The sequence below is a fragment of the Carassius carassius genome, chromosome 11 (genome assembly GCF_963082965.1).
Source record: "Carassius carassius chromosome 11, fCarCar2.1, whole genome shotgun sequence".
Lineage (NCBI taxonomy): Eukaryota > Metazoa > Chordata > Actinopteri > Cypriniformes > Cyprinidae > Carassius > Carassius carassius.
The window spans coordinates 1,677,169-1,704,342 of record NC_081765.1 but is presented as its reverse complement, the minus strand read 5'-3'; the positions used below and the strand labels follow the sequence as shown (position 1 = coordinate 1,704,342).

The window sequence follows — 27,174 nt, the reverse complement described above, 5'->3', positions numbered from 1 at the left end:
GCGATAATGAGCTGCGGACACGAACAATCGGTGACGAAGAAGCCTGTTTATGTTGTTCAGGACCATGAACGATAAACGCAATGTTTACACTTTTGAGGATTATAAATGTTCGCCCGATCCAGTATTCTCCGTGGAGAGGGAATGTCTGGAGCCTTGTCCTGCGCCGATAGTAGTGGATAACGGCTCGTTCCAGTGCCGCGCGGGATGGGCGAGCGGTGTTTCTCCGCTGGATCAGCCGCGGCTCGTGTTCAGATCGGTAGCGGCGCGCAGCAGAGGAGCCGCTCGCAGTGACGCGCACGTGGGGAACGACATCCCTAGCCTCGAGCCGCTGCGCTGGACTTTCAAGAGTGCGTTTGACCGAAACTTGGTGGTTAATTTTGACATGCAGGAGCTCATCTTTGATTACGTCTTCACGCACCTCGGAATAAGCACACAGGTAATGTAGATGTTTATCGGTGCAACCTACTATGCCATGTTCTGTAAACTGACAGGTGTTCTAAGTGTTTTGTGTATGCATCGATGCACACATGCGTGTTTGTGTACTCTGACGAGAGATGACTGTGAGGTGGATGAAGGATTTGCAGAGATAAACCGGTGGACATCTTGTTTTTGTCAAGTTAAGTTATTTTGTCTCTTTTAGGGCCCTATAAAATTCCCCCCCCAAAATTCCATTATTTACGTTTTAAATTTTCTCGATTCCGGTGTTTTTTTGTTTGTTTTTTTCGTTTAAAATTTTCTCCACTTCTTTTTAATAGACTTGTCCGGCATTGCTGGTAACGCCCACGAAAACGTCATAACCGTTTATGACGTGTGGGGAAAACAAACTATTCGAATTAACGCGCGGAGACCTTTAGGCGCTTGATCTTTTGTGAAGATTTTGATTGATATGTTATAGAAAATGTAAAAAGTAAATTTCCTTTTCAGTAACATAACACAATGCCTCCATATATTTTCAAAACCTTCTAGTTCTAATTTGTAGCTTTATAAAAATAAAAATAAAAATCAATTGATTGAAATTTGAATTGCCTTGATTTAATCATACCTGTAAACATCAATTACAATATTATAATCACATTTTTGTTCAATTTTGTACTTCCTCTGCAGTGATCGGTCATTATTAGTCCTGTCCCCTGCACAGTGACCATCCTTCATCACAATTAAATACATCTCACTCCCTGATATTTTGGGATGTCATAATCTATTAACTTTTGTTTAATATTATTATACACAATTCCTCATGGAAATTAGCAATGATATTACTATAGTAATTATAAAAGTAAAGTAGGCTAGCCATGTTTTTATTACCATTCGTAGCCTATAACCAGTTTTATTACAAATATCTGTAACACTTTAGAATACTGTTTCTTACTTCCTGCATAACTAATAAGGAATTATTGAAGAACTAACAGGTGATTATTCATTAACACTTAACTCACCCATGTTAGCTACTAAGGAAGATGTTAACTAATCAGTATGTAATACAATTTTATGATTGTGTTAAGTAACAGTAATCGACAATAACTAATATATTCTGTCATACCTCCTGAAGAACTACTATTAATTATCTACTAGTTAAGTTTCAAGAAATATAACTAGGAAGTAACTACTAATGAACACTTATAAACACTTACATTGAATTGTGACCCTTTCATATAAATGTTATTAGCAGAAGTAGAATGAACATTAGGGCTGGGTGATAAAATATAAAAATGAAAAAAGTTTTACGACATTCGGTATATATCTCTATGTTTGCATTTAAATAATAATAAAGAAAAACATGATTTTCTTTTGCCCATCAAAAAAACAAAACGAAACCACTACAAAAACAAAAACAATTTAGATTAAACAGCTAATTTTAAAGGTAATGTTCAAGTTAAAAATCTAAACCAAGTGATCACTTAGTGCTTTTTATTTAATGAACACATGTAGGTCTATATGTAACTGAAGCAGTGCAAAACAAGTACAGAAAGTGCATTCTGTCACCTTTTTAGTGCATGCAATTCACAATTTAAACTATGCAACTGGGTATTTTTAATTTTTATTTTATTTTACAAGTTGTTTTTTTAGCCAAGAACACAAGTCTGAAAACTGTCTGTGGTTTTAAGAGAAGCTCTGTGGCATGAAACTATGTTCCCACAGATGGGGAAACTGTTGCTGAAGCACACAGCTATTCCTTATCTATAAATGAATACCAAAGACTTTTGCACTCTCTCTGTCTATATGATGAAAACTGGTAAATATAACAGTGAAATTCCCTAATAGTAAATCCAAATGGCCTTATGTTTCTCTATTCAAACATCAGCGGTCGATTAAGTGCATTTATTCAGCGATCACAAACACAAACAATACAGCCGACAATGATCTGATCAATGATCAATGATCTGACCTCAGCTGTATTGTTTGTGATTGAGATTACTGAAACATAGACTATGGCCAGTTGGATTTACTATTAGGGAATTTCTTTTTATATTTTTGGTTATATTTACCAGTTTTCATCATATAGACGGAGAGAGTGCAAAAGTCTTTGGTATCTAAGAGGGTTTTAAGTGTCAGTGGGAACAAAGTTTCATGCCACGAGCCTCTTCGAGCTTCTCTTAAAACCACAGACAGTTCACAGACTTTAAAAAACGTGTAACTTTGTGCTATATGTGTAACTGTGACGCAATGATAGACGATTGGAGAGCTGATGAGTATGTCACTGAGTCCGACTTAAAAAACAAAACACATCTTGAGAGTCTAGAAACACTTGGATCAATGAAAGAAAAAATAAATATCAGCACATAAATATGCTAATAATTTTATACAACAGTGTAAAGCAATGTGTTCCATTCCTTGAATTAATCTGTAAGTGAATGAATCAACAGTCCATTCACTAGTTTCGTTTATAATTGAATCAGCTGTATTTATTGTCAATTGGAAATAATTTAACTGCTACTACATAAGGAATACTGCTGTAAAAAAGCACACCTTATTTGTTAAAACTGTTTGCAAACCTAATGTTACTGCACTTTTGTTCATATAGCAGCACTTTTAAATGAAAAAAGTGCACAATACAATACTTTTGAATGCATTGTTAGTTTTGTGCATAACAATGCAATTAATCGCAATTAATCACAGACTATAAGGTGATTTCATCAAATTAACTAAATTAGTTTTGGAGATCTGAAACAGTGACGTTAACTTTGTGTTTTGTTAATTAGTCTCAGCTTTCAAAGTCTGTCAATTTAATCATATTATACAAACTATAAATGTGGCTTTGACTCTCTTTAATGTGCTGTGTCTGATCCCTGTAGCTGCTTCATTTAATCTTTTCCTCTTTACATCTAGTATAGCATTAAATAAACATGAAAAAAAGAAACCGCACAACTTGCATGTTATTATTACATTCAGAAATAATGTAAAATATCAGTGAGTGAAATGTGTACAAACAACAAAGTAATCGTAATGAGGAAAACTGGCTATAAAGCTAGCCCAGGTTAGCATTAGCCCATATTTATATAAAAATATAATAATAATAAAGGAAATGAATTAATTGGCTCACTGTAATCCAGATGAGTTAAACCGATCAGAGATGTGTTATTACAGGGGTGTAAAGTAACTCATTTCAAATACTCTCATTACTGTAACAAAGTAGTTTTTTTTTCCAGAAATGTTACTTTTTAAAGTAGTTTACGGATGGTCTACTTTTACATGAGCACTTTTAAATGATGAAACTGTTAGGGATGGGCGTTTTCCGCAAATATCACATTCGAATATTTGAGCTCACAAAAAACGAATATTCGAATATTAGTTTATTTAAATTAAGTTTAATGAGACAGACGTTATTTTTCACACAATAAGCTTGAACATTACACATCGTGTTTTGTAGCTGAAAACCTTTAACAATGCGTGCAAACAAACAAAAGTACAGATTAAAAGCAAAAAAAAAAAAGTGAACAAAGAAAAAACGTAAAGCAGCCTGCAGCAATTAGGCTGTTGTAGAACGTAGCCTACACTTAACTTTGAAACTGTCAGCAAATCTTGTTTGCTTTTTTTCTATCGTTTCAAATGTTCTTGTTAAGAAATACGGGCATGTAAACATGATCGAGGGAAAGTCGGCTCCTTAGTCTGTTAACAATAAGGCCGGCCGCGGAGAAAACGCGCTCTGACTGCACAGACGTTGTCGGGACTCACAAATAACGGTGTGCTAAGAGAATACGTTTTGTGAAGCGCTTCGTGTTTTGGTTTCACCACTGAATGGGATCCTCATCTGGTGGAATACATGGCTCCAGCAAGAACTGTTCCCACTCGTCTCGGCTGGACTCTCTGTAATCATCGCTGGAGAACTGCCTTTTCAGACGAGTGGGCATTGCATCTTCTTCATCGTTGGTGACGTACCACTCGCATCAAGGAAAATGTTCTGATAATGTTCAATAAAGTTTTTTTTTTCTTACTTCTCTCATGTTTTCATCGAGAAACCTGAGATGTTTGTGCCAAGGGTCTAGGGCAGATGCGAGAAGAGGAGTTTTCACTGCATTCTCCAAGTTAGCGGTGTTTATTCATTGCATGAGAGATGCTGCAACAATGTTCTTGAATTCGGTCACTTTCTGTGATTCTCCACGGCATATTTGAAGTAGAAGACCGCAGTTCTTAGGGCCGTTCACATATCGCGTCTTTTGCGCGCTCAAGCTCGTTATTTCCAATGTAGGCGCGCGGTATGCGCGCTCATAATGGAAGCGATCGTGGTGCGACGCGGTCCCGTTTTTTCCAGGCGCGTCCGCACCGCATCGAGTTAAAAACATCACAACTTTTCAGAGAGCCCCAAGCGCAGCGCAGGTCATGTGACAAGAACTAAACATTCAGCTTCATCCTTTCCCGTGACAACGTTGAAAGCTCAGCTAAGATGAAGGAACAGCTGATCATAGCTGTATATGGATTGCCATTTTGAAATAAATTTAGTAGCAGAGCTACTGAAAGCGATTTTTTTTGTGCTTCAAATCCATTTATCCTTTGCTGAAATTTCCGCGTCTTCATGAAGAGAGCGCGTCATTGTTGATTAGCAACGGCAGACGCCTCAGGAGCGCTTCTGCCCAAACGTTTGATAAGAAGGAGAAAGCGGCGCGCCTGGCGTTTTCAACGCGTTTTTAGGCGCGATATGTGAACGGCCCCTTATTCATTAATTAATTATTTTTTGCTTGCATACATCTTCAAATATGCCGTGGAGAATCACAGAAAGTTTGCGAAATTCGAATATCATTTTTATTTATCGAATAATTAGAGCAGAACGAATATTCGAATGTTCGACTATCCGTGCACACCCCTAGAAACTGTATAATGAAACTGTCTTTGTAAACGCTGCTATTTTGTTCAGTTTGTGCTTTCTTTTAAATCCATCGATGTGTTTGGCAATGGAAAGAGTAATCAGTCTTGTGGCTCCCATTGTATCGAATCACACATAGAAAACATTGAACTGTGGAAGAAGGTGCATACAACTGCTGTTAATCATAACTTTCACCTTTCTCACCTGTCAGTAATATTTTTTTCCCTGCTATTAAAAAAAAAAGATACATTTTAAAAGTATTTAACAAAAGTTGGCAGTCCAAACTAAAATTGTTCAGAAATGACCCGTTCACCTTTGTGCCCTCAGAGTCATGTGGATCACCCTGTGGTCGTCACCGAGCCGCCCTGTAACCCGCTGCACTGCAGACAGATGATGTCTGAGCTGCTCTTTGAGTGTTACGGAGTGCCTCGGGTGGCGTATGGTGTGGACAGTCTGTTCAGCTTCTATCATAACAGTGTCAGGGATGCAGCAGATCTGCCCTCTACAGGACTTGTGCTGTCATCAGGGTACCACTGCTCCCACGTGCTGCCCGTCATCAATGGCAGGTAACAACCCGTCACTGTCTCATGTCCGTTTAAATGTGTTCCTGTTCGGGAGATGAATTACAGGGAAGGGGTCTGTGGAAGAGCTGGCAACCATTGATCAGGTCGCAGAGCTTTAACAACACATTTCAGTCAAATTTAAAATTAAAAGGGATGATTATGTATAAAGTTAATTCAACTTCCTTTTTTTTCAAGATAGTGACAGTTGTAAAATGGGGAAGTAATTGCTGTTTTTGGAAGTAGCTAACTAAACTCACAGGTTCATTGTTCATTGTCACACAACTTTCATCTCTCTCTCTCTCTCTCTCTCTCTCTCTCTCTCTCTCAATAATAAATTCACATTAGTATTATAATTAATGCATTCAAATAAATGTGATCTTACAGCACTACTTCATCCCAACTTAAAAAAGTTAGGAGCACCAGCTAAAATTTTGGAGCACTCACCAAAGATTTATGAGCATCACAACTACAAATGATATATTAACAGATTTTATCCTTACATTCCTAACTTTAATGTAGATTTTATATTGGTTAATATTAGCTGGCCAAAAAAAGGGCTGAAGAAGAGAGAAAACGAAGAGAGCCCTGACAGATCTTCTTTGACGAGCTTTAGGATGGTGTACACTCAGCACGAAACGGCTGGCATCAAGGGGTGTACGCTAAAATTTAGTTAAATTAAAAAAGTCTTACAAAATTATTTTCTATTTAATAAAATAATAAATTAGCCTAATTATTAAAAAGCATTTTCTGGTTTTGGCTAAGTGCATTCAGAATTGGCGTTTTTGATTTCGACCCATAATTGTCTGCGTCCCTACTTAAAAACAATAAGGAGAGATAAAAATAACATGTTAAAATAATGCATTGAAGCACACACACTGCCAGTTTACCTCATGAACAGAAAATATTGAGTTTCAACAAGAAATGGGAATTTTTTTTATATAAAACTACCTTAGGCATTTAAAACATTTAAATGGCACATATCACTTGAATATGTATGATTTTAAATTGCAGACTGGATGCTTTCAATTGTAAGCGTGTGAATTTGGGTGGAGGTGAGGCCGCATCATACCTCCAGAGACTGCTGCAGCTGAAATACCCGGCGAACCAGGCTGCCATCACACTGAGCCGCATGGAGGAGCTCCTGCATCAGCACAGCTATGTTGCACTAGACTACCAGCATGGTAAACCAGCAGTCCTGCAATTCTGCACTTAAAGGTCACATAATGTAAACCTTTATGGAGTATTATTTTAGGTTTTGATGTCCTTAAGAATATATATTTGCGGTATAAGTACCAAAAATTGTCTAATTAATGTTCTTGAGCCTCTCTTCTGATTGGCCTGTTGTTTTCTGAGTGACACATGGCCAGGCCAACCACAGCTAGCTGTGGTCAGCCAACATCACAGCACTAGCTGGAAGTAGAAAACAAAGGGGAAACTGGAGACAGCCCATTCAAACCAAAATCATGGCTACTTTATGCAGGCTGTGTGCATTTTACTCTGTTTTGAAACGTATATGGTAATTAAATAGCCCCTGGACCTCAGTTATCGTGAAAAAAGCCAGGAGATTTCAGTTTTGACAATATGGGACCTTTAATTGCAAGAAAATTATTTCAGCAATTTAGAGGAAAACTTGCTTGGTCTGATGAGACTAAAATTGAGCCTTTGAAAAATGCTTTTGAAAAAGAAAAAAAATGCCTTTTTAAACTCAGTTTTTTTGTGTTAGTTATTACATAAATCTTATTAATTGATTGATTATAAATTAATTAGAATTTTGGTTTCTTTCAGTATAAAATTAGTTTTGTTGTTTCACTACATTAAGTGCTTTCTGCTTCTGATTTCATGCTTTCATAAATTGTGAGACAGAGCTGGAGAAGTGGCGAAGTCCTAGCTTTTACGAGAGGGAAGTTCACCGGGTGCAGCTGCCATTTTCAGGGCGGGCAGCTGGCGTTTGCGTGAGCGTTGAGGAGAAGAACGAGAGGAAAACGCAACAGCTCCGCCGACTACAGGAAATCAACAGTCGCCGTAGAGAAGAGAAACTACAAGAAGACCAGAAACGACTGGAAATGCTTCTGTCTGTGCAGGTATACACGTTTCAATACAGAGAGGTGAAATGAGCTCCTGTTTGCACACAGTAACAGTCATACTCCCATCAGGAGCTGCTGGAGGACGGCTCTCTGGAACTGTTTCACAGGAGTCTGGTGGAGCTCAACATGGACTCAGCTGAGGAGCTGCAATCTTACATCCAAAAACTTAGCATGAGCGTGGAGCAGAACAGGCTCATGAAGGCTGAGGTTTGTGGATGCAGACATACTTTTGTGTTTCTGACCTTGTGTTGTCTTTGATTCGAATGGATTACTGAATATAAATAATAAAACATGATAGAATGGGGGAGGGAATGATTATGTTTTGCAAATTTATTTTCGTGCAAAACTGTTGAATCAGACTGCAGAGGTGGAGCAACCTGCAGAAGATGTTGGTGAAATGGCACCAGATTTAAATCAGGACAATGATGAGTCTGGCAAAACTACCAGTGCCATCCAGGTAATCTTAGAGTAACGTCAACTCTGTACAGTATTCTTGAACACATCGAGATTTGTTCATAGTATTCGTATTCTTATATGCTCTTTTTGCTCTCTTTATCTATTTTGTGTTAGCCATTGTTAAACAAGGCCGAGTATCATCTGTTCGTGGGCACAGAGCGTCTGCGTGTGCCGGAGATCTTATTCCAGCCATCTCTGATCGGAGAGGAGCAGATGGGCCTGATGGAGACAATGCAGTTTGTTCTGGAACAGTGAGTACTTATTAACCCGATTTTAACATAAATTTTAGATGGCATTAATCATTAATTGATTAATCAGCACCGATGTCTATTGCTGGAACAATCGGTTATTGGCAAAAATCCATGTCTATAGTTTTCTGTTGCTGGAGCGGCTGAGAGGGGTATGTTTTCATTGTACAGTGCGAGAGCAGCCTCTAGTGGTTGAAATCACTGACAGCACGTGCCATTTGCTTAGACACGTGATGCTGCCTGCGGAACAGAGCAAGAATCTTCAGACCCGGATTTAACTGACAGAAAATCCTGGCCTGCCACTGAGCACCATTCACATAGTTTTCCATTAAATTACATTATATTCGCCCCGAATCGTTGTTAATGTAACGTTACATAATGAATGGTATATTGAGCATTTTCATCGAAAATCTTTCTGTTTGCTCCATTTTTTTAAACACCGAACTTCAAACTTATCTATGCCTCATTGTTCATTCTTGAAGTAAACTTTTGTCCGTTTGGTGAATAAATAAACCGTTAAAGACCGCTGCTCGAGTTGAACGCGGCACGTGCCAGAATGTGTGTGATACCGGTGAGTTCTCCTAGAACTGCTCTTTTGTTTTGATTAAATAATCATTAAGTATTCAAGGGCCCTGTGATTGTAGGCCCTATGATTTCTGTGATGTCTAAAACGCGGACGTAATCAAGGAATCCAGTTCCTGCTGAAGGATCTCCTCACGCTGTCCGGGGTCAGTGTCGTCGCCGGGAGGAGGTGGAGTCTTCCACACAATATTTCAGAATCAATCGTAACAAGTTGCCATAAATGCCGCGCACAATCACAAGAGCAAACAATATCGAATAATAAATAATAATTTAATGCTAATTAGTTTTAATTGTCATTTTTAGTAGAGGTTGACCAATAGTGGATTTCGCCGATACCGATAGCTTGGTTGGACCACACTGGCCGATACCGATTAATTAACTGATAGCTTGTAATATGGGTACTGAACAAAAACTAAAAAAGTTTAAACTTTTAAACTTTATTTATAAAAATAAAAAAAAGTAGTGAACCATACAAGTAGTAGTATAATAATAAAAGTAATACTAATAGTAATAGTAAATGTTGAAATCAGAATCAGTAAGAGCTTTATTGCCAAGTATGCTTGCACATACAAGGAATTTGTTTTAGTGACATAAGCTTCCAGTACACAGACACAACAACACACAGACGTTTTAATTTTAATACTGTAAATCCAATTTGTTTGCAAAAAAGTTTGCTTAATTTTCAGTAATTAAAAGATAAATGAAATGAATGTTTCATGCCTTGATTTGATAACAATACAAATGTAAATACACAATTTTGAGGGGACAAAATGATAAGGCTTCTTAAAGAAAAAAATAAAGTAAAATTGTTTGTGCATTCAAATAATTATACGTGCTAAAACACAGAAATTGGTAACAATAAAAAAAATATGGTAAGAAAAAATAAAACATTTATTAGGGCCATAAACATTATTTTTGTTCAACTTTTATAAAATTAATGTGAAAATGTATGTTTCATGGTTTTAATTAATTAAACTTGCATTTTGATTAATAAAGGAGTGGAGAAAAATTTACTAATTAGCATTTTACAATTTATTCTTTGTGGATTTGCTTGCTCAGGTGATTGTGCGCGGCATTTACGGCAACGTATTACGTACTCCCACAAAAGGAAGAAGAGAAAAAAATATGTAAACGCAAGTTCAATGCGATTAGGCTAAAGGATGTTAAATATAGAGATTGGTTAGCTGGTACAAGCAACGATTATGAGGCGACTTGCAAGATGTGGCAAAACACCTTTAAACTCAGGACAATGGAAGTTAAAGCGGTGGAGTCCCATATGAAATCGGAAAAGCACTGACGTTACACCAGTATTCGAAAAAGTATGATACGGTACAAAAAAAATGAAAATGTGACGGTACCAGGTTTCTGTAAGTACCGGTGGTACAGAGGACCCGGTCAACCTGGTTCTTGACGCATACAGTGCTATGATTTCCGCAAAGCCGAAAATGCGGACGGAATCTCAAAATCCAATCATGAAAATTAAACTTACATTTTAATATGGACAGTTACGGAATTAGTCAAAGTTAGCATAAATTAATCAAATCAAATCTCCGTATGGACCACTATCTATAAATGTTAAGTTGCAAAAGTTGGAAAAGTTGGTTGAAATATGAATCCTCAATGTCCTCTATGTCTCTGTGTGAATGAATGAATGGTTTGTTTACTACATAAACTGAAGCGCGTGACGCTTGCAGTAATTTCAGCATCTGCCGTCTCAATGAGGACATAAATACATAAACAACATCACCAGAACTGTTCTGAGTCACTTCACAAGCACTTTACCGTTTCATTTGAGTAAAACCAGTGTCAAAATATGCGTTTTTTTTTTTTTTTTCAAAATAAAAACCATTTTTACATAAAGGCATTGTGCTAGAAATATTAATATTATTTAGTAGAATGTATGTGATACTGCTACTACTATTGAAAAACTTTAAACATAATTGTAAATAAGTATAAAGAATGGCATTGGTTTTATTTTTAGTGAAAAAGTGTTTTTTTTTTTTTATTGGACTATTTTTGTGTTTTGCTTTGGTACCGAAATTGGTACAGAGAACTGTGGATTTTCACTGGTATCAGTACCGAATACTGAACTGGTATTAGTACCGAATACTGACATTTTGGTACCGTGACAACACTATTTAAAACGGTACTGGTGCCTAAACGGTGCCCGAACCAGAAAAAAAAAGAGCCACAAAAAACTATTGATGACATTAAAGAACATTTAAAATATTTAAAATAAATCCATAGCTTTCACATGTTCCTTGGATTAGAGCTGTAAACAGGTTTCGGCCCGAGACCGACAAGTGCATTTTGATTGACAGCTTTTTAAAAGCCCGAACCCGTTTACAGCCCGACATTATTCAAATGTGCGCACGCACACAGCTCTTTTGCCTTTTGTCAAGAATGAGTCATTTATACAGGTTTTATTTATACAGCAATATAACTCACCTTTCCACACCTCAGACTTTGCTTTAGTTGCTGGTGCAATCAAACCATAATCGCCAGAGGCAAGCCTCTGTTACACCTACTCAGCATACATTTTTGCATTTTTCTAATCAAAACACCTCACATGAACGCTAATTTACCTCGCAAACCGGAGCTCAAGCCTGAGCCCGTGTAAAATTATATAAATTAAGCCCGAACCTGACAAATCTTCAGCTCTACATTAGATGCTCTCATTTACCAAACTTTCCTTATAAGGCTAATAAATGACATGATCTGGGTCATTGTTTAATACAAAACCGCACATAATGTTTCTACTGTATCTGTCAATCACTCTGATATTTAGTTAAAATGAGTGCTGTCTGTCACTGTCTTTAATCAGTTCTGTAAATGACTGAATGGTCATTATTTATAAAGTAGCAACAATGTCGTTTGTAAAGTACAGTACTGTGCAAAAGTCTTAGGCACATTAGTATTTTCATCCCAAAAAAGGATTTTAAGCTAGTTATTTCTATCTTTTGCTGTAGTGCGTCAGTAGAAAATATGAGTTTACATTTCCAAACATCATTTAGCCATTAATTGTAATAATAATCTACTGAGATTTTGACAACAGCCGGTGCTCCACACAGAGATCTGATCTCACCATCACCAAATCTGTTGGTGATTACATGAAGAAACAGATGAAACTGAGACAAATTAAATGTAAACTGATAATTTCTACTGACACACTACAGCAAAAGATAAAAATCGAATATAAAAAAAACGAACACCATTATTTTGGGTGAAAATACTAACGTGCCTAAGACTTTTGCACAGCAGTGTATGTATTAAGTATAATAAAATTAAGTATATTTAAATAAGTATAATTAAAGTATGCATTCATATGTGTTAAGGGCTAGATTTTCGCTGGAGGAAACAGCTGTGGTGTGATGAGCGAAAACTTTACATTAGATGAGAAACAGATTGCTATCTCGTGACCTTTTGTAAACTGTATTTATGACAAAGAACTGCACAGTAGGGATGTTGCGGTGATGGATTTTTTTCCACCGGTTAATCGACTTGTAAAAAAACCAGTAATCCCGGTGTCACCGGGGTTGCGTGTCGGGGATTTCGGGTGGCCGAAAATGCGGTCGTGCAGACGTGCACACATCTCAATTTACTTTCACTTTAATTAGCGGCAATTCAGTAGCATTTGTTTGATTTAATCATGGGTTAATTTATTTTATTCTTAATAAAAATACACAAAACAATAAGACACTTGTATTACACACATCTTTATTGCAAAATGAATAATAACTTAACACACCATGCAAAAACTAAACAAAAGCACTTATGAAACACCTTTAAAGTGCATTCATTAACAAAACGAACCACTGCACACATCGTGCAAGTATCAAACAAGAAATTATATTAAAAAATTCACTATTCGTTAAATAAAGTGCCTGCCTTTTTCAGCAAAAAAAAAAAAAAAACACCGCACAACCAACCAACGAACGAACATCAAAAACTTCGTTAAATAAGGTAGCCTACCCGAATAATCACTGGACACTTGCAAAAAAAAAACTAATATAAAAATGAAACTCACGTTAAGCTGTTAAAAAAATAGGTAGGCCTATTAACTGCATACGCTGTATAAAAAAATTATAAATAGGCTAAATGAGAAATAAACGAAAAAACCTTCATTTTAAATTGCAACAGGGAACAAAACGTAATCACACTGCTTGTTGCATACATTCTTATACATTCATATTCCTGGCCAGAAAAGCCAACATATTTACCATTTCTGGTTTCAAAAGAGATCTTGTTGGGGTGATTATGTTTCCCATCGTGCTGAACACTCTCTCGGATGCGCAGCTTGTTGCACAAACACAAAGATATTTTTTGGCTACTTTTGCCAAAACGGGGAGCCTATTTTGATTTTCTTTCCACCACACCAGAGGATCTGTCTCAGGATTAATGGAGGACTCGGGCTCCTGAACATAAGTTGCGATTTCTGTGAGCACCCTTTCTGGAACAGTCTGTGTTGATGCAGCGCCCGTTTTTCTTTTTAATAAACTTGCTAGTGTTTTCCTCTTGTGCGGCGGCTCCTCGGCGCTTTCATCCTTATTTCCCCCTTCCTGTTCTGTCACGGGTTGCGCTGACTGTTCTCTCCTACCCAAAAGGACCGCTTCTTCCTCAATTATCCTCCTAGTCTCATCAACATTTGGATCGTAGTTAACCCGGTAGTGCGGGTCCAGGAAAGTCGCCTTGCGCATAAGCTCCTTGCTTTCTTCAGGCAGCGCTTCATATTTCTCATCTAAAATAGCTATGACGCCGGCTTTTAGGCTGGCTGTCAGTTGTCCATCCTCATTTGATGGGGCCAAAGTGTCCTCTTTAATGAGATGCAGCATAGGCAGAAGCGATGACACGGTAACATAGTTCTCGCCGGACAGGATGTCGGTGAACTCGCTTACTGGTTTCAACGCTTTATTTACCGATTGCAAAACATCCTCGTCTTGCCATGTGATGCTCACATTTGCTTTACGGTCATCTGCAAGATTGATGGCCGGCCTCTGCTCTAGCATCCTATCAATCATTTTCTGCTTATATCCCCAGCGAGTTGCACAGTCCTCATGGGAGAAAATAAAAACATTTGTTATAGCCAGTCGTTATAACCAGTCGTTTAAAAATGCAATATTACAAATCACTATTAAAACATATAAAAATATTAATAATTAAAAATATGGTTTATTATAATTATTTATTATCATTGTTTTAATGTTTTTTTTTTGTTAACAGATGCTTTTGTCACAAACTATTTGAGGCTACAATAAACTTAGCGTCACCAGCGAGTGTTCAGGAAGGCCAAGCTCGGCTTCTCCTTCTCCAGCTGTGGGAGAACATGCCGTTTATTGCACGACACACTGCTAGAGCACGGTCTGTGCGGGCTTTCTCTGTCTTGTCGATTGTGTTGGACACAGCTAGGTTTAGGTTGTGCTCAAAGCAGCTTAACCAGGGCCAGCCTAAATTACGAACAGCTGCTTTTACATTAGCTCCACTGTCCGTTGTGATACAAGATATTTTATTCTCGTCTAATCCCCAATCACTTAGGGCCTCCTGCAAAGCGTCGGCCAAGTTAGCTGCAGTGTGATCCTCTGGCAAAAAACTAGTTTGTAGGCATTTTGATTGTAGTCCCCATTCAGTATCAATAAAATGGACAGTCAGAGACATATAAGGGGTCATATTGGCTGTCGAGTGTGGTTATGAGGTCTCTGAAAGATTGCTTTTCAACAGTATTAAAAGACACCATTTCTTTGCATATGTATTTCGTCACTGCGTCAGTGCACGCGTTCCACCTCGCACTGTCCCTTTTATATTTTGTGCTTCGCGCAAATACACCACTTATCGAAGGCTGTGTTTGTGTGTCAGGCTTTTGTGGTCGATTTTTTGCCGCTGGACCCATCTTGGCCGCTTAATTTTTGTGGTGTGCTTGAAGATGTGCGTGTAAATTCGAAGTGTTACCTCCGGATGCTGCCACTTTCATCAGGCAAAGTTTACAGGTTGCCTCGTTAACGTTTTCAGGTTCCCTGTTGGCATTTGGTTTGAATCCAAAATATTTCCAAATAGGTGCTTTTGCATTTCGCTTCGAAACCAGATCTTCCGCCATCCTTTGCCAGTTAGCTCGCCTCACTCTCCTCAAATGATAAATGAAATCGTAACTTACACCTGCTGCTTTACTGCGGCGCTCGTTCCGCTTACGCTAAATTACGAAGGCACGTAGTCACAAACTGAATTAAGTGCTTTATTGCTATAGGCTAAAACTTCAACACTATGGGGACGGTGCCGGTGGTCAAGTGCTATGACCGGTAGGTGGGTTTAACACCGTGTATCACCGGTAACACCGACTATCGCAACAAGCCTACTGCACAGATACAGATATTCTAACAATCTGTCGATAAACACACACCTCGTGTCGTCTGTTTCTGTTTGAGTCTGATCGTGCTGCTCTGCCGTGGTCTGCGGATTGAAGAGCGCGCTGAAAGACGGGGAGGTCTGCCAACATTTTCACATGAATTTTAAGGGGAATGACTCTGAGGCGATCGCGAATTTGTGTACAGTTTATGGAGCTAAATGCTATAGCGCTGTTAAAAAAAAAGCCTAACGACACACATGCTTCTTGTGTACATTTCGGAGAACCAGGACAAATATTTCAATGAGAGTATTGTTATAAACCAAATGTTATTACAATTTTGTTCATATAGCAGTAGGCCTACTTTTAAATGGAAAAAGTGCACAATACACTTCTTTTGAATGCATTTTTAGTTTTGTGCACAACAGTGTGATTAATTGTGATTGAAAAGACTTAATTGTTGCCCAGCACTAAAAATTTATAGATTTTGAAGAATGTGGGTAAGAAAACAGTTGCTGGTCCCCACTGACTTCGATAGTAGAAAGAAAAAAAAAGAAAGTCACTGGGGACCAGCAACCAGGGTTCGAAATGACTTAGGACTCTCGGGGGGTCCCTTAAAATTTAATTATTAAAGGTTCTGAAGACTACCTTGCTACACGATATATTGTAGGCAATATTATATGGACCAGTGTTGAAGGTGGGATAATGGTCTTGGGATGTTTTCCCTTGCCCTGCTGCAAATATCTAGATACTTACATTGCCACCAACCCCTGCCATCCCACCCCTACAGGCACGTAGAGTAAAATGAAATTCTGAAAAACTATCACTTCTTCTTGCTTTACTACTCCTTCCTCTTCTTCCTGAAAACAATATCACCTGATGATTTGAGTAGCTCTTTTTGTGAAGTTCTAGGATGATAGGGGTAATTTTGTAGGGTAGGCCTAGTGCCTCTGCATAGAAAATAATAAACAAAGTACAAGCATTTATAAATGCAAAAGAACAAAAATACATGTGAAATAAAGCAGTGCTTTTGGTTTCTCGGGTAAATTAACTGTATTAAGTTACAGACATTGAATAATCAAATGTAAAATAACACTGCCTTCACTGTATACATTAAATATGGTTCATACTATTAATACAGTTTACCTTTAGCTACAAAAATGTTTTTTTTTTCTCTTTCTCTTTTTTTTTTTGATAAACTTTGGTGACACAAACAGCTGCAGGTATATTGGGTTGCTGTCCCTTTAAGACGAATGCATGTATCTATGGTAATGACACGCATCTATTTTCTTTCTCTGACTGCGTTTACGGGGAAACTCATTGAAACAGACACTTTGACTTATTTTTTCGAGCACATTATTTTTATATATTTTTTTCGTTCAAACACAAATTGATAAGAAATACAAGGGAATTCGGTATACACGCATTTCTCGTGCTGTCTGCGACTGCGTGGCTCTGTGCGCCGACAGACAGACCAGTCTACATTTGGATGTTTAACATTAATATATAACATACTGATACAGCAAAGACAACGTCGGCAGTATAGGGTTTATTCGTTCTATGTCATCAATGTTTACGGCGGCCATTTTATTGACATAGAAACCACGACAACTGTCAGTCTGTCAAAAAAAAGCAAGGCATCGTCGGTATTATCGCTGTATTTATTTATTTTATAATTTTCACAAAACACAGTTTCAAAAGTTTTTCAGATATTGTGGTATAGTATCTGAAGCAGAAACAGAAAGAAAGTATAATCACAACAAACGCAATAGCTTCAGATGTTATTCTGCAGCCTGTTGCACCAGCTGTGTGTAGGTTCAAAGGTAGCTTAATTACAATATAAATTATTACTAAGTTGTGATTTATGCTTCACTAAAATAAAATGTTGCACCACGGAGATAACAACTAGGGTCTGTAAATCATAAAATGTCATAGAATTCTAACGTACTCACTAATCTAAAACAGCCGTTTTTATTCACTGCATGTTGTTTTGCACGTCAGTAATCCAGTAGAGACCACATTTATTGATATGGCATTTCAATATCGATCTAGCTTACTACGATGTGCTACGATGCCAGTTGGCTTATTCCCGCCAGAACGCTAATGATGATGGACCTCTATCTTTGACCATTCATTGATTGCCTTATTTGTGACTTGAAGTTATGCCCCAAGTAATCGTGGTGTAACTAATTTTAGTAGCTGATGTAGTTACAAACTAAGTAGTACTCCTTGTTACTTTTTTTTGTGCATTTACTCCTTGTTTAAGGGCTATTGAATGTTTGATGAAATTTTTTTGTTTCGTCCTTCTTTCTTGTCAGATTGATTTAGCAGTAAAATTGGTCCCCTTCAAGCAAAATTCCTTACACACGCATTTGGGGATGATTTCGATTCAGAATTTAGCTCAGACAACACAGTTTGTCAAATTTCGTGTTTTTGGTAAGACTTTGGTTTAGAGACCAATTCTCATTGTTAACTAGCTGCTTATTAGCATCCATATCACATATTACTGCCTTACTTTGCATAATATTTTTAAGTCTCTTAATCCTACCCCATAGCTAACCTTAACTTCCTTGCTAACTATTAATAAGTATTAACTACTAGTTAATAGTGAGAATTGTTTCCCAAACTAAAGTTAGGAAAAATTGTTAGACTGAATGCAATGTAAGTTGCTTTGGATAAAAGCGTCTGCTAAATGCATTAATTTAATTTAAAGTGTGAACATATAGACTGTATAAATATAAATAAATATCTATATTTACACTCATGGTCAGAATTATTGGCACCCATGGTAAATATGATCAAGGAAGGTTGTGAAAATAAATCTGTAGTAATCATTTTAATTTTTTTTTTTTTTTTTTTTTTTTTTAGCCGATATGATTTTTTTATATCATTATTATTCATTTGAAATCATTTGACAATGGATTATTTGTCAAGAAATGGGTCACTGGCTACATAACCAAGCTTCTGTTATGGCCATTTCAAAACATCAAAATGATTAACAATTCAATTCAATTCAATTCATGTTTATTTGTATAGCGCTTTTTACAATACAAATCGTTACAAAGCAACTTTACAGAAAATTATGTTTCTACAATATTTAGTAGTAGCTAGTAGTTTGTGCACGTTTGACAGGATTTTAGAAAAATAAAAATAATAATAATAATAATACAAGACGTAGTCAGCTAGATGATGAACTATCAATATTATTAATTAATAGTAATTTATAGGATGCAGTCACACATGTAGCAATATTTGTTAGTTCTGTTTGTTGATTCAAGGTTAGCATCATCTGGGGTCCTCTGAGGGTCAGCATCATCTCTTCTCAGGTGTTCTGGATCCAGACTGGAGCTTGTGTAAATCCTAGTTACCACGGGATGTAAATCCCGTGGCAAAACATAGAAACAAAATAGAGACATCATTAGCATAGCTGCTGATCCAACAAAGTAAAATTAGTTTAACCCAAGCTAAAGAATAAAAATGCAGATGCAACTACACTCACAATTTAAGAGATACATTATTCGAATGCTTGGCGAAAGAGATGCGTTTTTAATCTAGATTTAAACAGAGAGAGTGTGTCTGAACCCCGAACATTATCAGGAAGGCTATTCCAGAGTTTGGGAGCCAAATGTGAAAAAGCTCTACCTCCTTTAGTGGACTTTGCTATCCTAGGAACTACCAAAAGTCCAGCGTTTTGTGACCTTAGGGTGCGTGATGGGTTGTAGCGTGGTAGAAGGCTAGTTAGGTACGCAGGAGCTAAACCATTTAGGGCCTTATAGGTAAGTAATGATAATTTGTAACTGATACGGAAATTAATAGGTAGCCAGTGCAGAGACTGTAAAATAGGGGTAATATGATCATATTTTCTTGACCTGGTAAGGACTCTAGCTGCTGCATTTTGGACGACCTGTAGCTTGTTTATTGAAGAAGCAGGACAACCACCTAGAAGTGCATTACAATAGTCCAGTCTAGAGGTCATGAAAGCATGAACTAGCTTTTCTGCATCAGAAACAGATAACATGTTTCGTAGCTTGGCAATGTTTCTAAGATGGAAGAATGCGGTTTTTGTAACATTGGAAATATGATTTTCAAAAGACAAATTGCTGTCCAATATAACACCCAGATTTCTGACTGTAGAGGAAGTAACAGTACATCCGTCTAGTTGCAGATTGTAATCTACAAGATTCTGTGTGGTGTTTTTTGGTCCAATAATTAATATCTCTGTCTTATTCAAATTTAATTGGAGAAAATTATTTGTCATCCAATCTTTTACATTTTTAACACACTCTGTTAGCTTAGATAATTGGGAAGTTTCATCTGGTCTCGTTGAAATATATAGCTGAGTATCATCAGCATAACAGTGGAAGCTAATTCCGTATTTTCTAATAATATTACCAAGGGGCAACATGTATATTGAAAATAGAAGGGGACCTAGGACGGATCCTTGTGGCACTCCATATTTTACTGATGATAAATGAGATGACACCCCATTTAAGTAAACAAAATGGTAGCGATCGGACAGGTAGGATCTAAACCATCTTAGAGCCTGCCCTTGAATACCTGTATAGTTTTGTAATCGATCTATGAGTATGTCATGATCTATGGTGTCGAACGCAGCACTAAGATCAAGTAAGACTAGAAATGAGATGCAGCCTTGATCTGACGCAAGAAGCAGGTCATTTGTAATTTTAACAAGTGCAGTTTCTGTGCTATGGTGGGGCCTAAAACCTGACTGAAATTCTTCATACAGATCATTTTTATGCAGGAAGGTGCTCAATTGAGCAGACACAACTTTTTCTAAAATTTTAGACATAAATGGAAGATTTGAAATAGGCCTATAATTTGCCAGTACACTAGGATCTAGTTTTGGTTTCTTAATAAGAGGCTTGATAACCGCCAGCTTGAATGGTTTTGGGACGTGACCTAAAGATAACGACGAGTTAATGATATTGAGAAGCGGTTCTTCGGCTACAGGTAACAGCTCTTTTAGTAATTTAGTGGGTACAGGATCTAATAAACATGTTGTTGGTTTAGATACAGTGATAAGTTTATTTAGCTCTTCCTGTCCTATATTTGTAAAGCACTGCAGTTTATCTTTGGGTGCGATGGATGAAACTGAAGTGTTAGACGCTGTAGAATCTACATTTGCTATTGTATTTCTAATGTTATCTATTTTATCAGTGAAGAAATTCATAAAGTCATTACTATTTAACGTTGGTGGAATATTTGAATCAGGTGGCGTCTGGTAATTTGTTAATTTAGCCACTGTGCTAAATAAAAACCTTGGATTGTTTTGGTTATTTTCAATGAGTTTGTGGATATGCTCTGCCCTAGCAGTTTTTAGAGCCTGTCTATAGCTGGACATACTGTTTTTCCATGCAGTTTTAAAAACTTCCAAGTTAGTTTTTCTCCATTTGCGTTCAAGACTACGAGTTACTTTCTTGAGAGAGTGAGTATTACTGTTATACCATGGCACAGTACGTTTTTCTCTAACCTTTTTCAATTTGATGGGGGCAACAGCTTCTAATGTATTAGAGAAAATAGTGCCCATGTTGTCAGTAATTTCGTCTAATTCATGTGTATTTTTGGGTACAAATAGCAGTTGAGATAGATCAGGCAGGTTATTTGCGAATCTGTCTTTGGTGGCTGGAACAATAGTTCTGCCCAGACGGTAACGCTGAGACATATAGTTAATATCAGTTATACGCAGCATGCACGATACAAGGAAATGGTCTGTAATATCATCACATTGGGGTACAATATCTATAGCAGTAAGATCGATTCCATGCGATATAATTAGATCTAGTGTATGATTAAAACGATGAGTGGGCCCGGTGACATTTTGCTTGAGTCCAAAGGAGTTTATTAGGTCAGTAAACGCAAGTCCTAATGTATCATTTGCATTATCAACGTGAATATTAAAATCTCCCATGATTAGCGCCTTATCAACTGTAACTAGAAGGTCTGAGAGGAAATCTGCAAATTCTTTTAGGAATTCTGTATACGGCCCTGGTGGTCTATACACAGTAGCCAGAGCAAGAGATACATTAGACTTCTTTTGCATGTCTGACAGTGTAACATTTAGCAGAAGTATTTCAAAAGAGTTAAACCTGTATCCTGTTTTCTGGGTAACATTGAGAATATCACTATATATTGTTGCAACACCTCCTCCACGACCAGTCTGACGGGGCTCATGCTTATAACAGTAGTTTGGTGGAGTAGACTCATTTAGACCAAAATAATCATTTGGTTTTCGCCAGGTTTCAGTCAAGCAGAGTACATCAAAACTATTTTCTGTGATCATTTCATTTACAATAACTGCTTTGGGTGTGAGTGATCTAATATTTATGAGCCCAAACTTTAAAAATTGTTTTTGTTCATTTACTTTACATTTTTCTGGTTTAATTACGATAAGATTTTTTCTAGATCCTACATTATATTTTGACCTCACTATTCGGGGAACAGACACAGTCTTAATAGTTTTTACAGCACAAGTACTTTTATCATTTAAGCGGGTGGAACAAAACTCATCATAATAGTTATTAGAGAATTGTCTTACTAGTCACATGGAGCGAAGTGTCCTGGAGATGTTGTCAGAGAGCAGCTCCGCTCCGATTCTGCTGGGGTGTAATCCATCAGCGCGAAACAGCCTAGGACGCTCCCAAAAAAGATTCCAGTTATTAACAAATAGCAGTTTCTGTTCTTTACACCATGACAACAGCCATTCATTTAAAGCAAAAAGTCTACTGAACCTTTCGTGTCCTCGTCGATACGTGGGCAATGGTCCTGACACGACGATCGTCGCCGCGGGCGTCGTGCTGCGAACCGTCTCGATCAGGCTGCTGAAGTCCCTCTTCAGCGTCTCCGTCTGCCGCAGCGTGGTGTCGTTAACCCCGGCGTGAAGCACGACCGCTCTGGGGCTCTCGTCGACCTTCAGGATCGCGGGTATCTGCGCAGAAACATCGAGAACACGAGCACCAGGCAAACAATGAGTGTGCACTTTACCTTCGGCTAACGTAGCACTTACGTGTCGGACGATGGAGTCTCCGATGATCACAGCGTCGCGTCCTGTCTCGCGGAGGGGAGCGAAGCGGTTCCGGATGGAGATGTCGAAGGCAGGGGGGGGGGAAGTCGTCGCCCGGGACCCGGCTCGCGTCCTCCGCTGTGGATGCACCCAGGGTCCGTGGTGTCCCGGCGTCGCAGTGAAGGACATCTGGGAAGATCGCGTCCTGGGTGCACCGGGCCTGTGCAGAGAAACACACGGAGTAGACGTGGTGGGACTGTTAGCAGATCGCTGTATACTTACCCCGGACTTGTGAGCGTCAGCCCGGGATGATTCCAGCGCTGTTCTCCGCTCTCTCAGCTGGGCCTGCCTTTCCTCCAGGTCGCGAATCTGCTTCCCCACGGCATCGAGCTCGAGCTGCACAGAGTGGAGACATTCATCCGCCATTAAAGCAAGTAACAGTGAGTACAGCAGTGGTAATGTGTGTGAATAGAGTATTAGCAATGTTAGCGCAACCACGCCGCTGATGCTAACGGGCTAAAAGCTAATAGCGGACCCGGGAGATCAAAATAAAACTAGTGATAGCGAGGCGCTCTGATTGTTTTTGTTGTAGAATACAATAGAGGATATATTCACACGTTATATAAACTGAAACGATGATGTATAAAATTGATTTTTGGGTTAAAAATAGTCAATGAAAAGAATATAGTGACGGAGCTCAAACGCAGTACAGCCGCCAACAACCATTAACAATGCAGAATTATTTTCACAGCAAACCTTTTGATCATATATACCAAGGGTGCAACTAATTCTGATATGCACCTTCCTACTGCCCACTTGATGGGTGGGTAGAGACTTGTGTGTGGGGTGCGGCATAATAATTAGGGTGTGCTCACACTAGGAAACCTTAACCGTGTTGGAGCCCGTTTGACCCCCAAAAGCCTGGTTCATTTGACTAGTGTGATCGCTCCATTTAGCAGTCCCTGGATCGATTGGAAGAGGTGGGCAATAGCGCGGTTCAGTTATTGATCAGTGAGTGGGAGCCTTAACCGCGCCGGAGTGAGATTTTCTGATACGTGCTGCATGATTGTGTGAAGATTTGTGAGAAGCAAAAGCAATAAATCGTGAGAGGGAATTGTGTTTGAATTTAGTTTGAATCTGAACAAAAAAACTTTAAAAAAAATGCAGTGCTCTGATTTCAGTGGTGTGTCTGTGTGTGTGTGTGTGTGTCTCTCTGTGTGTGTGTGTCTCTCTGTGTGTGTGTGTGTGTCTGTGTGTGTGTGTCTGTGTGTGTGTGTCTGTGTGTGTGTCTGTGTGTGTGTGTGTGTGTGTGTGTGTGTGTGTGTGTGTGTGTGTGTGTGTGTGTGTGTGTGTGTGTGTGTGTGTGTTTGTAGGTACCCGCCTGAACTGCAGGAGGCACTTGTGAAGAATGTGTTTTTGACTGGAGGAAACCTGCAGTACCCCGGACTAAAAGAAAGAGTGCAGAGAGACCTGCTTGCAATCAGACCATTCCAGTCGCATTTTAAGGTTTGATATCCACAGTAACTACTTGAATTATTCTGTGATCCAAAAAAAAAGCATAGTTTCCTAGATTGTGGGGGTGACTCATCTTTACCGCACATTCAGTAAAAACATGAAAATTGAAAAGGCATGTTTGTTTACAAAAAGCATCTCCTTTGTTCAGTTTCAAAGGATGTTTTACCTATTATTCTTAAGTGGCTATTATACTGATACAATTCGGCTATTATACTGATACAAAACTGATACAATTATATTATGATACAAATCGTGTGATTTGATTATGTATCTCTGGTCTGGTAGGTGTCTCTGGCGAGACGGCCAGCTCTGGATCCTTGGTTTGGGGCATGTGAATGGGCACTTACAAACCCCGCTGAAGCTCAGGGGTGGATCAGCCGTCAAGATTATGAAGAAAACGGTGGGGAATATTTGAGAGAGCACTGTGCCTCAAACATCTTCATACCCATGAAACTCAATAAAACATCATCAGCCACAAAACAAACACTTATGGGAAAATGCTTGACAGACACAAGCCTTCCTGACACCACCAGCAATGACAAGGACAATGACATTTCCCTGGCTTGAAATGTGTTGTCCTGATTGATGGAGACTTCTGACAGTTTGGACCTTTGAAACTGCATGGCATTTCAGTAGCCATCAAAACATTCTTGCACATCAGTTTAAGGCCTGTTTATACTGTTGACATGTATATTTGACAATGTTATTAGTGATTAGCATTTACATTTTCTAGAAGATAGTGTGTTTGTTAAGTGTGTCTTCTTTGGTATATAAAGGAAGAGAGTTTCACATTTATAAATGCGAAGTGTTGTTGCTGCTGCTGCTGATGTCTTCAGACACGGTGAGCGTGATTTCACCAAGTACAACATCCCAATCAACCAGTCAGAACTGAGATAAAACCTTTCAGGAAATATCTGTTTTAGGCTTACAATCAGAGTTAGGTGCTTCTACACTCTTGTTTATCAGCTATCATTTCCCTCTGATTTTAGGAATAAAAGTAGGGTTAGGTTTAGGGGTAGGGATTGGGTCAAGTCTATATTTTAAACAATAATGTTGATCCAGGATCATCAAAAGCTGTTGGTCCAGGAACATGTCTAACTTGGCAAAATCACGACGACTGTTCAGACACAGTGAAATATGAATTATCGATGTGCATGTGCTGTTCTTATCTCACAAAAAGCATATGCATATTTTATTCTAATGTAGCTACTGAAGAGAAATGCAATTCAGATGTCAGGCAGGATTTAGATGATCAAGTAAATTTTTGTCAATTAACCTAATTTTAGTAAATTTCTGTTAAAGAATTAATGGAGAAATTTTAGAATTTTAATTTCAATTTAATTTATTATAATTTTTTTTAACTCTGGCATTTCAGAGTTTGCACTGTGTTTTCAAGAGCAGCATAGAGCACCCTCTCGCGGCTGGAGACGGTAATGTTTTCTCTTGATTCATTTCTCTTGGTTCATGTCAAGTGAATTTTGATAAGTCGCACCTGACTATAAGACGCAGGACCAGCCAAACTATGAAAAAAAAGTGCGACTTATAGTCCGGAAAATACAGTACCTGTAATCCATAACTTCAGGCAAATGGTCTTCCAATTAAATATTCTTTTGAACCTGTTCTTTTGGTGACCTAGTTGAATCAGTTTACCTATTTGGACTGAACGTCTAAAAAAAAGATTGTGGCGCAAGCAGCACAGATCTACTAGATAATCAAAGCTCTCTTTTGGACATGCCTGACAGTCAATCTGACTCCAAATGAGCCAATTTACAATTTACAGACTGACAGAATACGATTCTGTGATGCTGGTTTTTGCAAAATCTTTCAGCACCCCATTTAGTCCGGCAGCACACTGAACTATAGGAAACCGTTCCAACTCAAACCAAAGACTATTGAGCTGGTGATACACTCAAGTGTGAACCAAGCACCTGAAAGAAGGGGCAAAATTGAGTTGATTAAGAATAGTTTATTCACCTTATATTCTTTAGAGATAAAAAAACATCCACATTTCACATCATTTTTACGTGTTCAAGCACGTAGCTCTAAAACCCTATTGTAACTGCAATCTCTGCGTAAAACTGATTGGGCCGACCAAACTGTTAGTCACAGACAGTTGAAACTTAGAATGTTTGTAGTCCTCACCTACAATGTAACCTACAAGTCTCACCCATTCGGCCTGATGGGGGTGGGCGGTACAACTATCAAAATACAAAATCACTCATAAATCCTAAACCGTTGGTAACGGGCGTGAGAAATTGTATTTTTCATTGCATATTGTGTTTTTTTTTTTTTTTTTTTACATTTATTAATTTAGCTGACGCTTTTATCCAAAGCGACTTACAATTGCTATATATGTCAGAGGTCGCACGCCTCTGGAGCAACTAGGGGTTAAGTGTCTTGCTCAGGGACACATTGGTGTCACACAGTGGATTCGAACCCGGGTCTCTCACACCAAAGGCATGTGTCTTATCCACTGCGCCAACACCACCCCACAGACACAGACAAACAATATTCATATAAGACAGAACTCTCATTCCAAACAACTTTTCCTCTAGGACCACTGCTGTCAATTAAACTTTAGTTTTGTGAACTAGGCCTAGGTTGTTTGCTCTATCTAGAAAAAAAAATATTTTGGTCAACAATAATCAAAGCAATATTGAACTTTTGCATTTGGACTGTTATAACAGGGTATTTAAAAAAAATATTGTATTGGACTGGTATACCCAAAAGCCTATAAATTGTAAAAGAAAACTCCAAAGTTCTGAAAACTGTGTAAATTCATGCACCATATGATTCTAAACAAGCTTGCAAAATTTTTCAGAGATCAGGCAAAACATGGCATTATAATATTAATAAAGGGTTTAAAAGGATCATTAAATGGCTATGATAAACTCCCTGAATTTGCCATTATAACCAGAAGACCACTAATGTGCTCATTCAACTGCCTAAAATATTTATTTTTGCAGTATTTGCTTTTGGATTAATATTTGGACATTATAAAAATCATTATTGTATCATTATACATCACATTTTATGAAAGTTTAGCTCTTCATTTCCACTGAGGAATCAGTTTTT

General features: G+C 38.1%; 1 protein-coding gene across 1 annotated transcript; it reads left to right on the top strand.

Moving 5' to 3' along the window:
* On the top strand, nt 1–24,752 carry actr5 (actin related protein 5). The gene is made up of 9 exons (XM_059561372.1): nt 1–436; nt 5,627–5,865; nt 6,874–7,043; nt 7,726–7,943; nt 8,016–8,153; nt 8,305–8,403; nt 8,517–8,653; nt 23,958–24,090; nt 24,385–24,752. Exons 1-9 carry the CDS (start codon nt 50–52, stop codon nt 24,664–24,666), a joined length of 1,803 nt encoding a protein of 600 aa, XP_059417355.1. The 5' UTR covers nt 1–49; the 3' UTR covers nt 24,667–24,752.
* Nucleotides 24,753–27,174: the final 2,422 nt, after the last annotated feature.

Bases quoted from the DNA above. Each gene is read 5' to 3' on its own strand.
- actr5 (XM_059561372.1), top strand. From the start codon at position 50: ATGTTGTTCAGGACCATGAACGATAAACGCAATGTTTACACTTTTGAG. The intron at 437-5,626 runs GTAATGTAGATG...TTGTGCCCTCAG, and splicing joins ACCTCGGAATAAGCACACAG to AGTCATGTGGATCACCCTGT. The intron at 5,866-6,873 runs GTAACAACCCGT...TTTAAATTGCAG, and splicing joins CTGCCCGTCATCAATGGCAG to ACTGGATGCTTTCAATTGTA.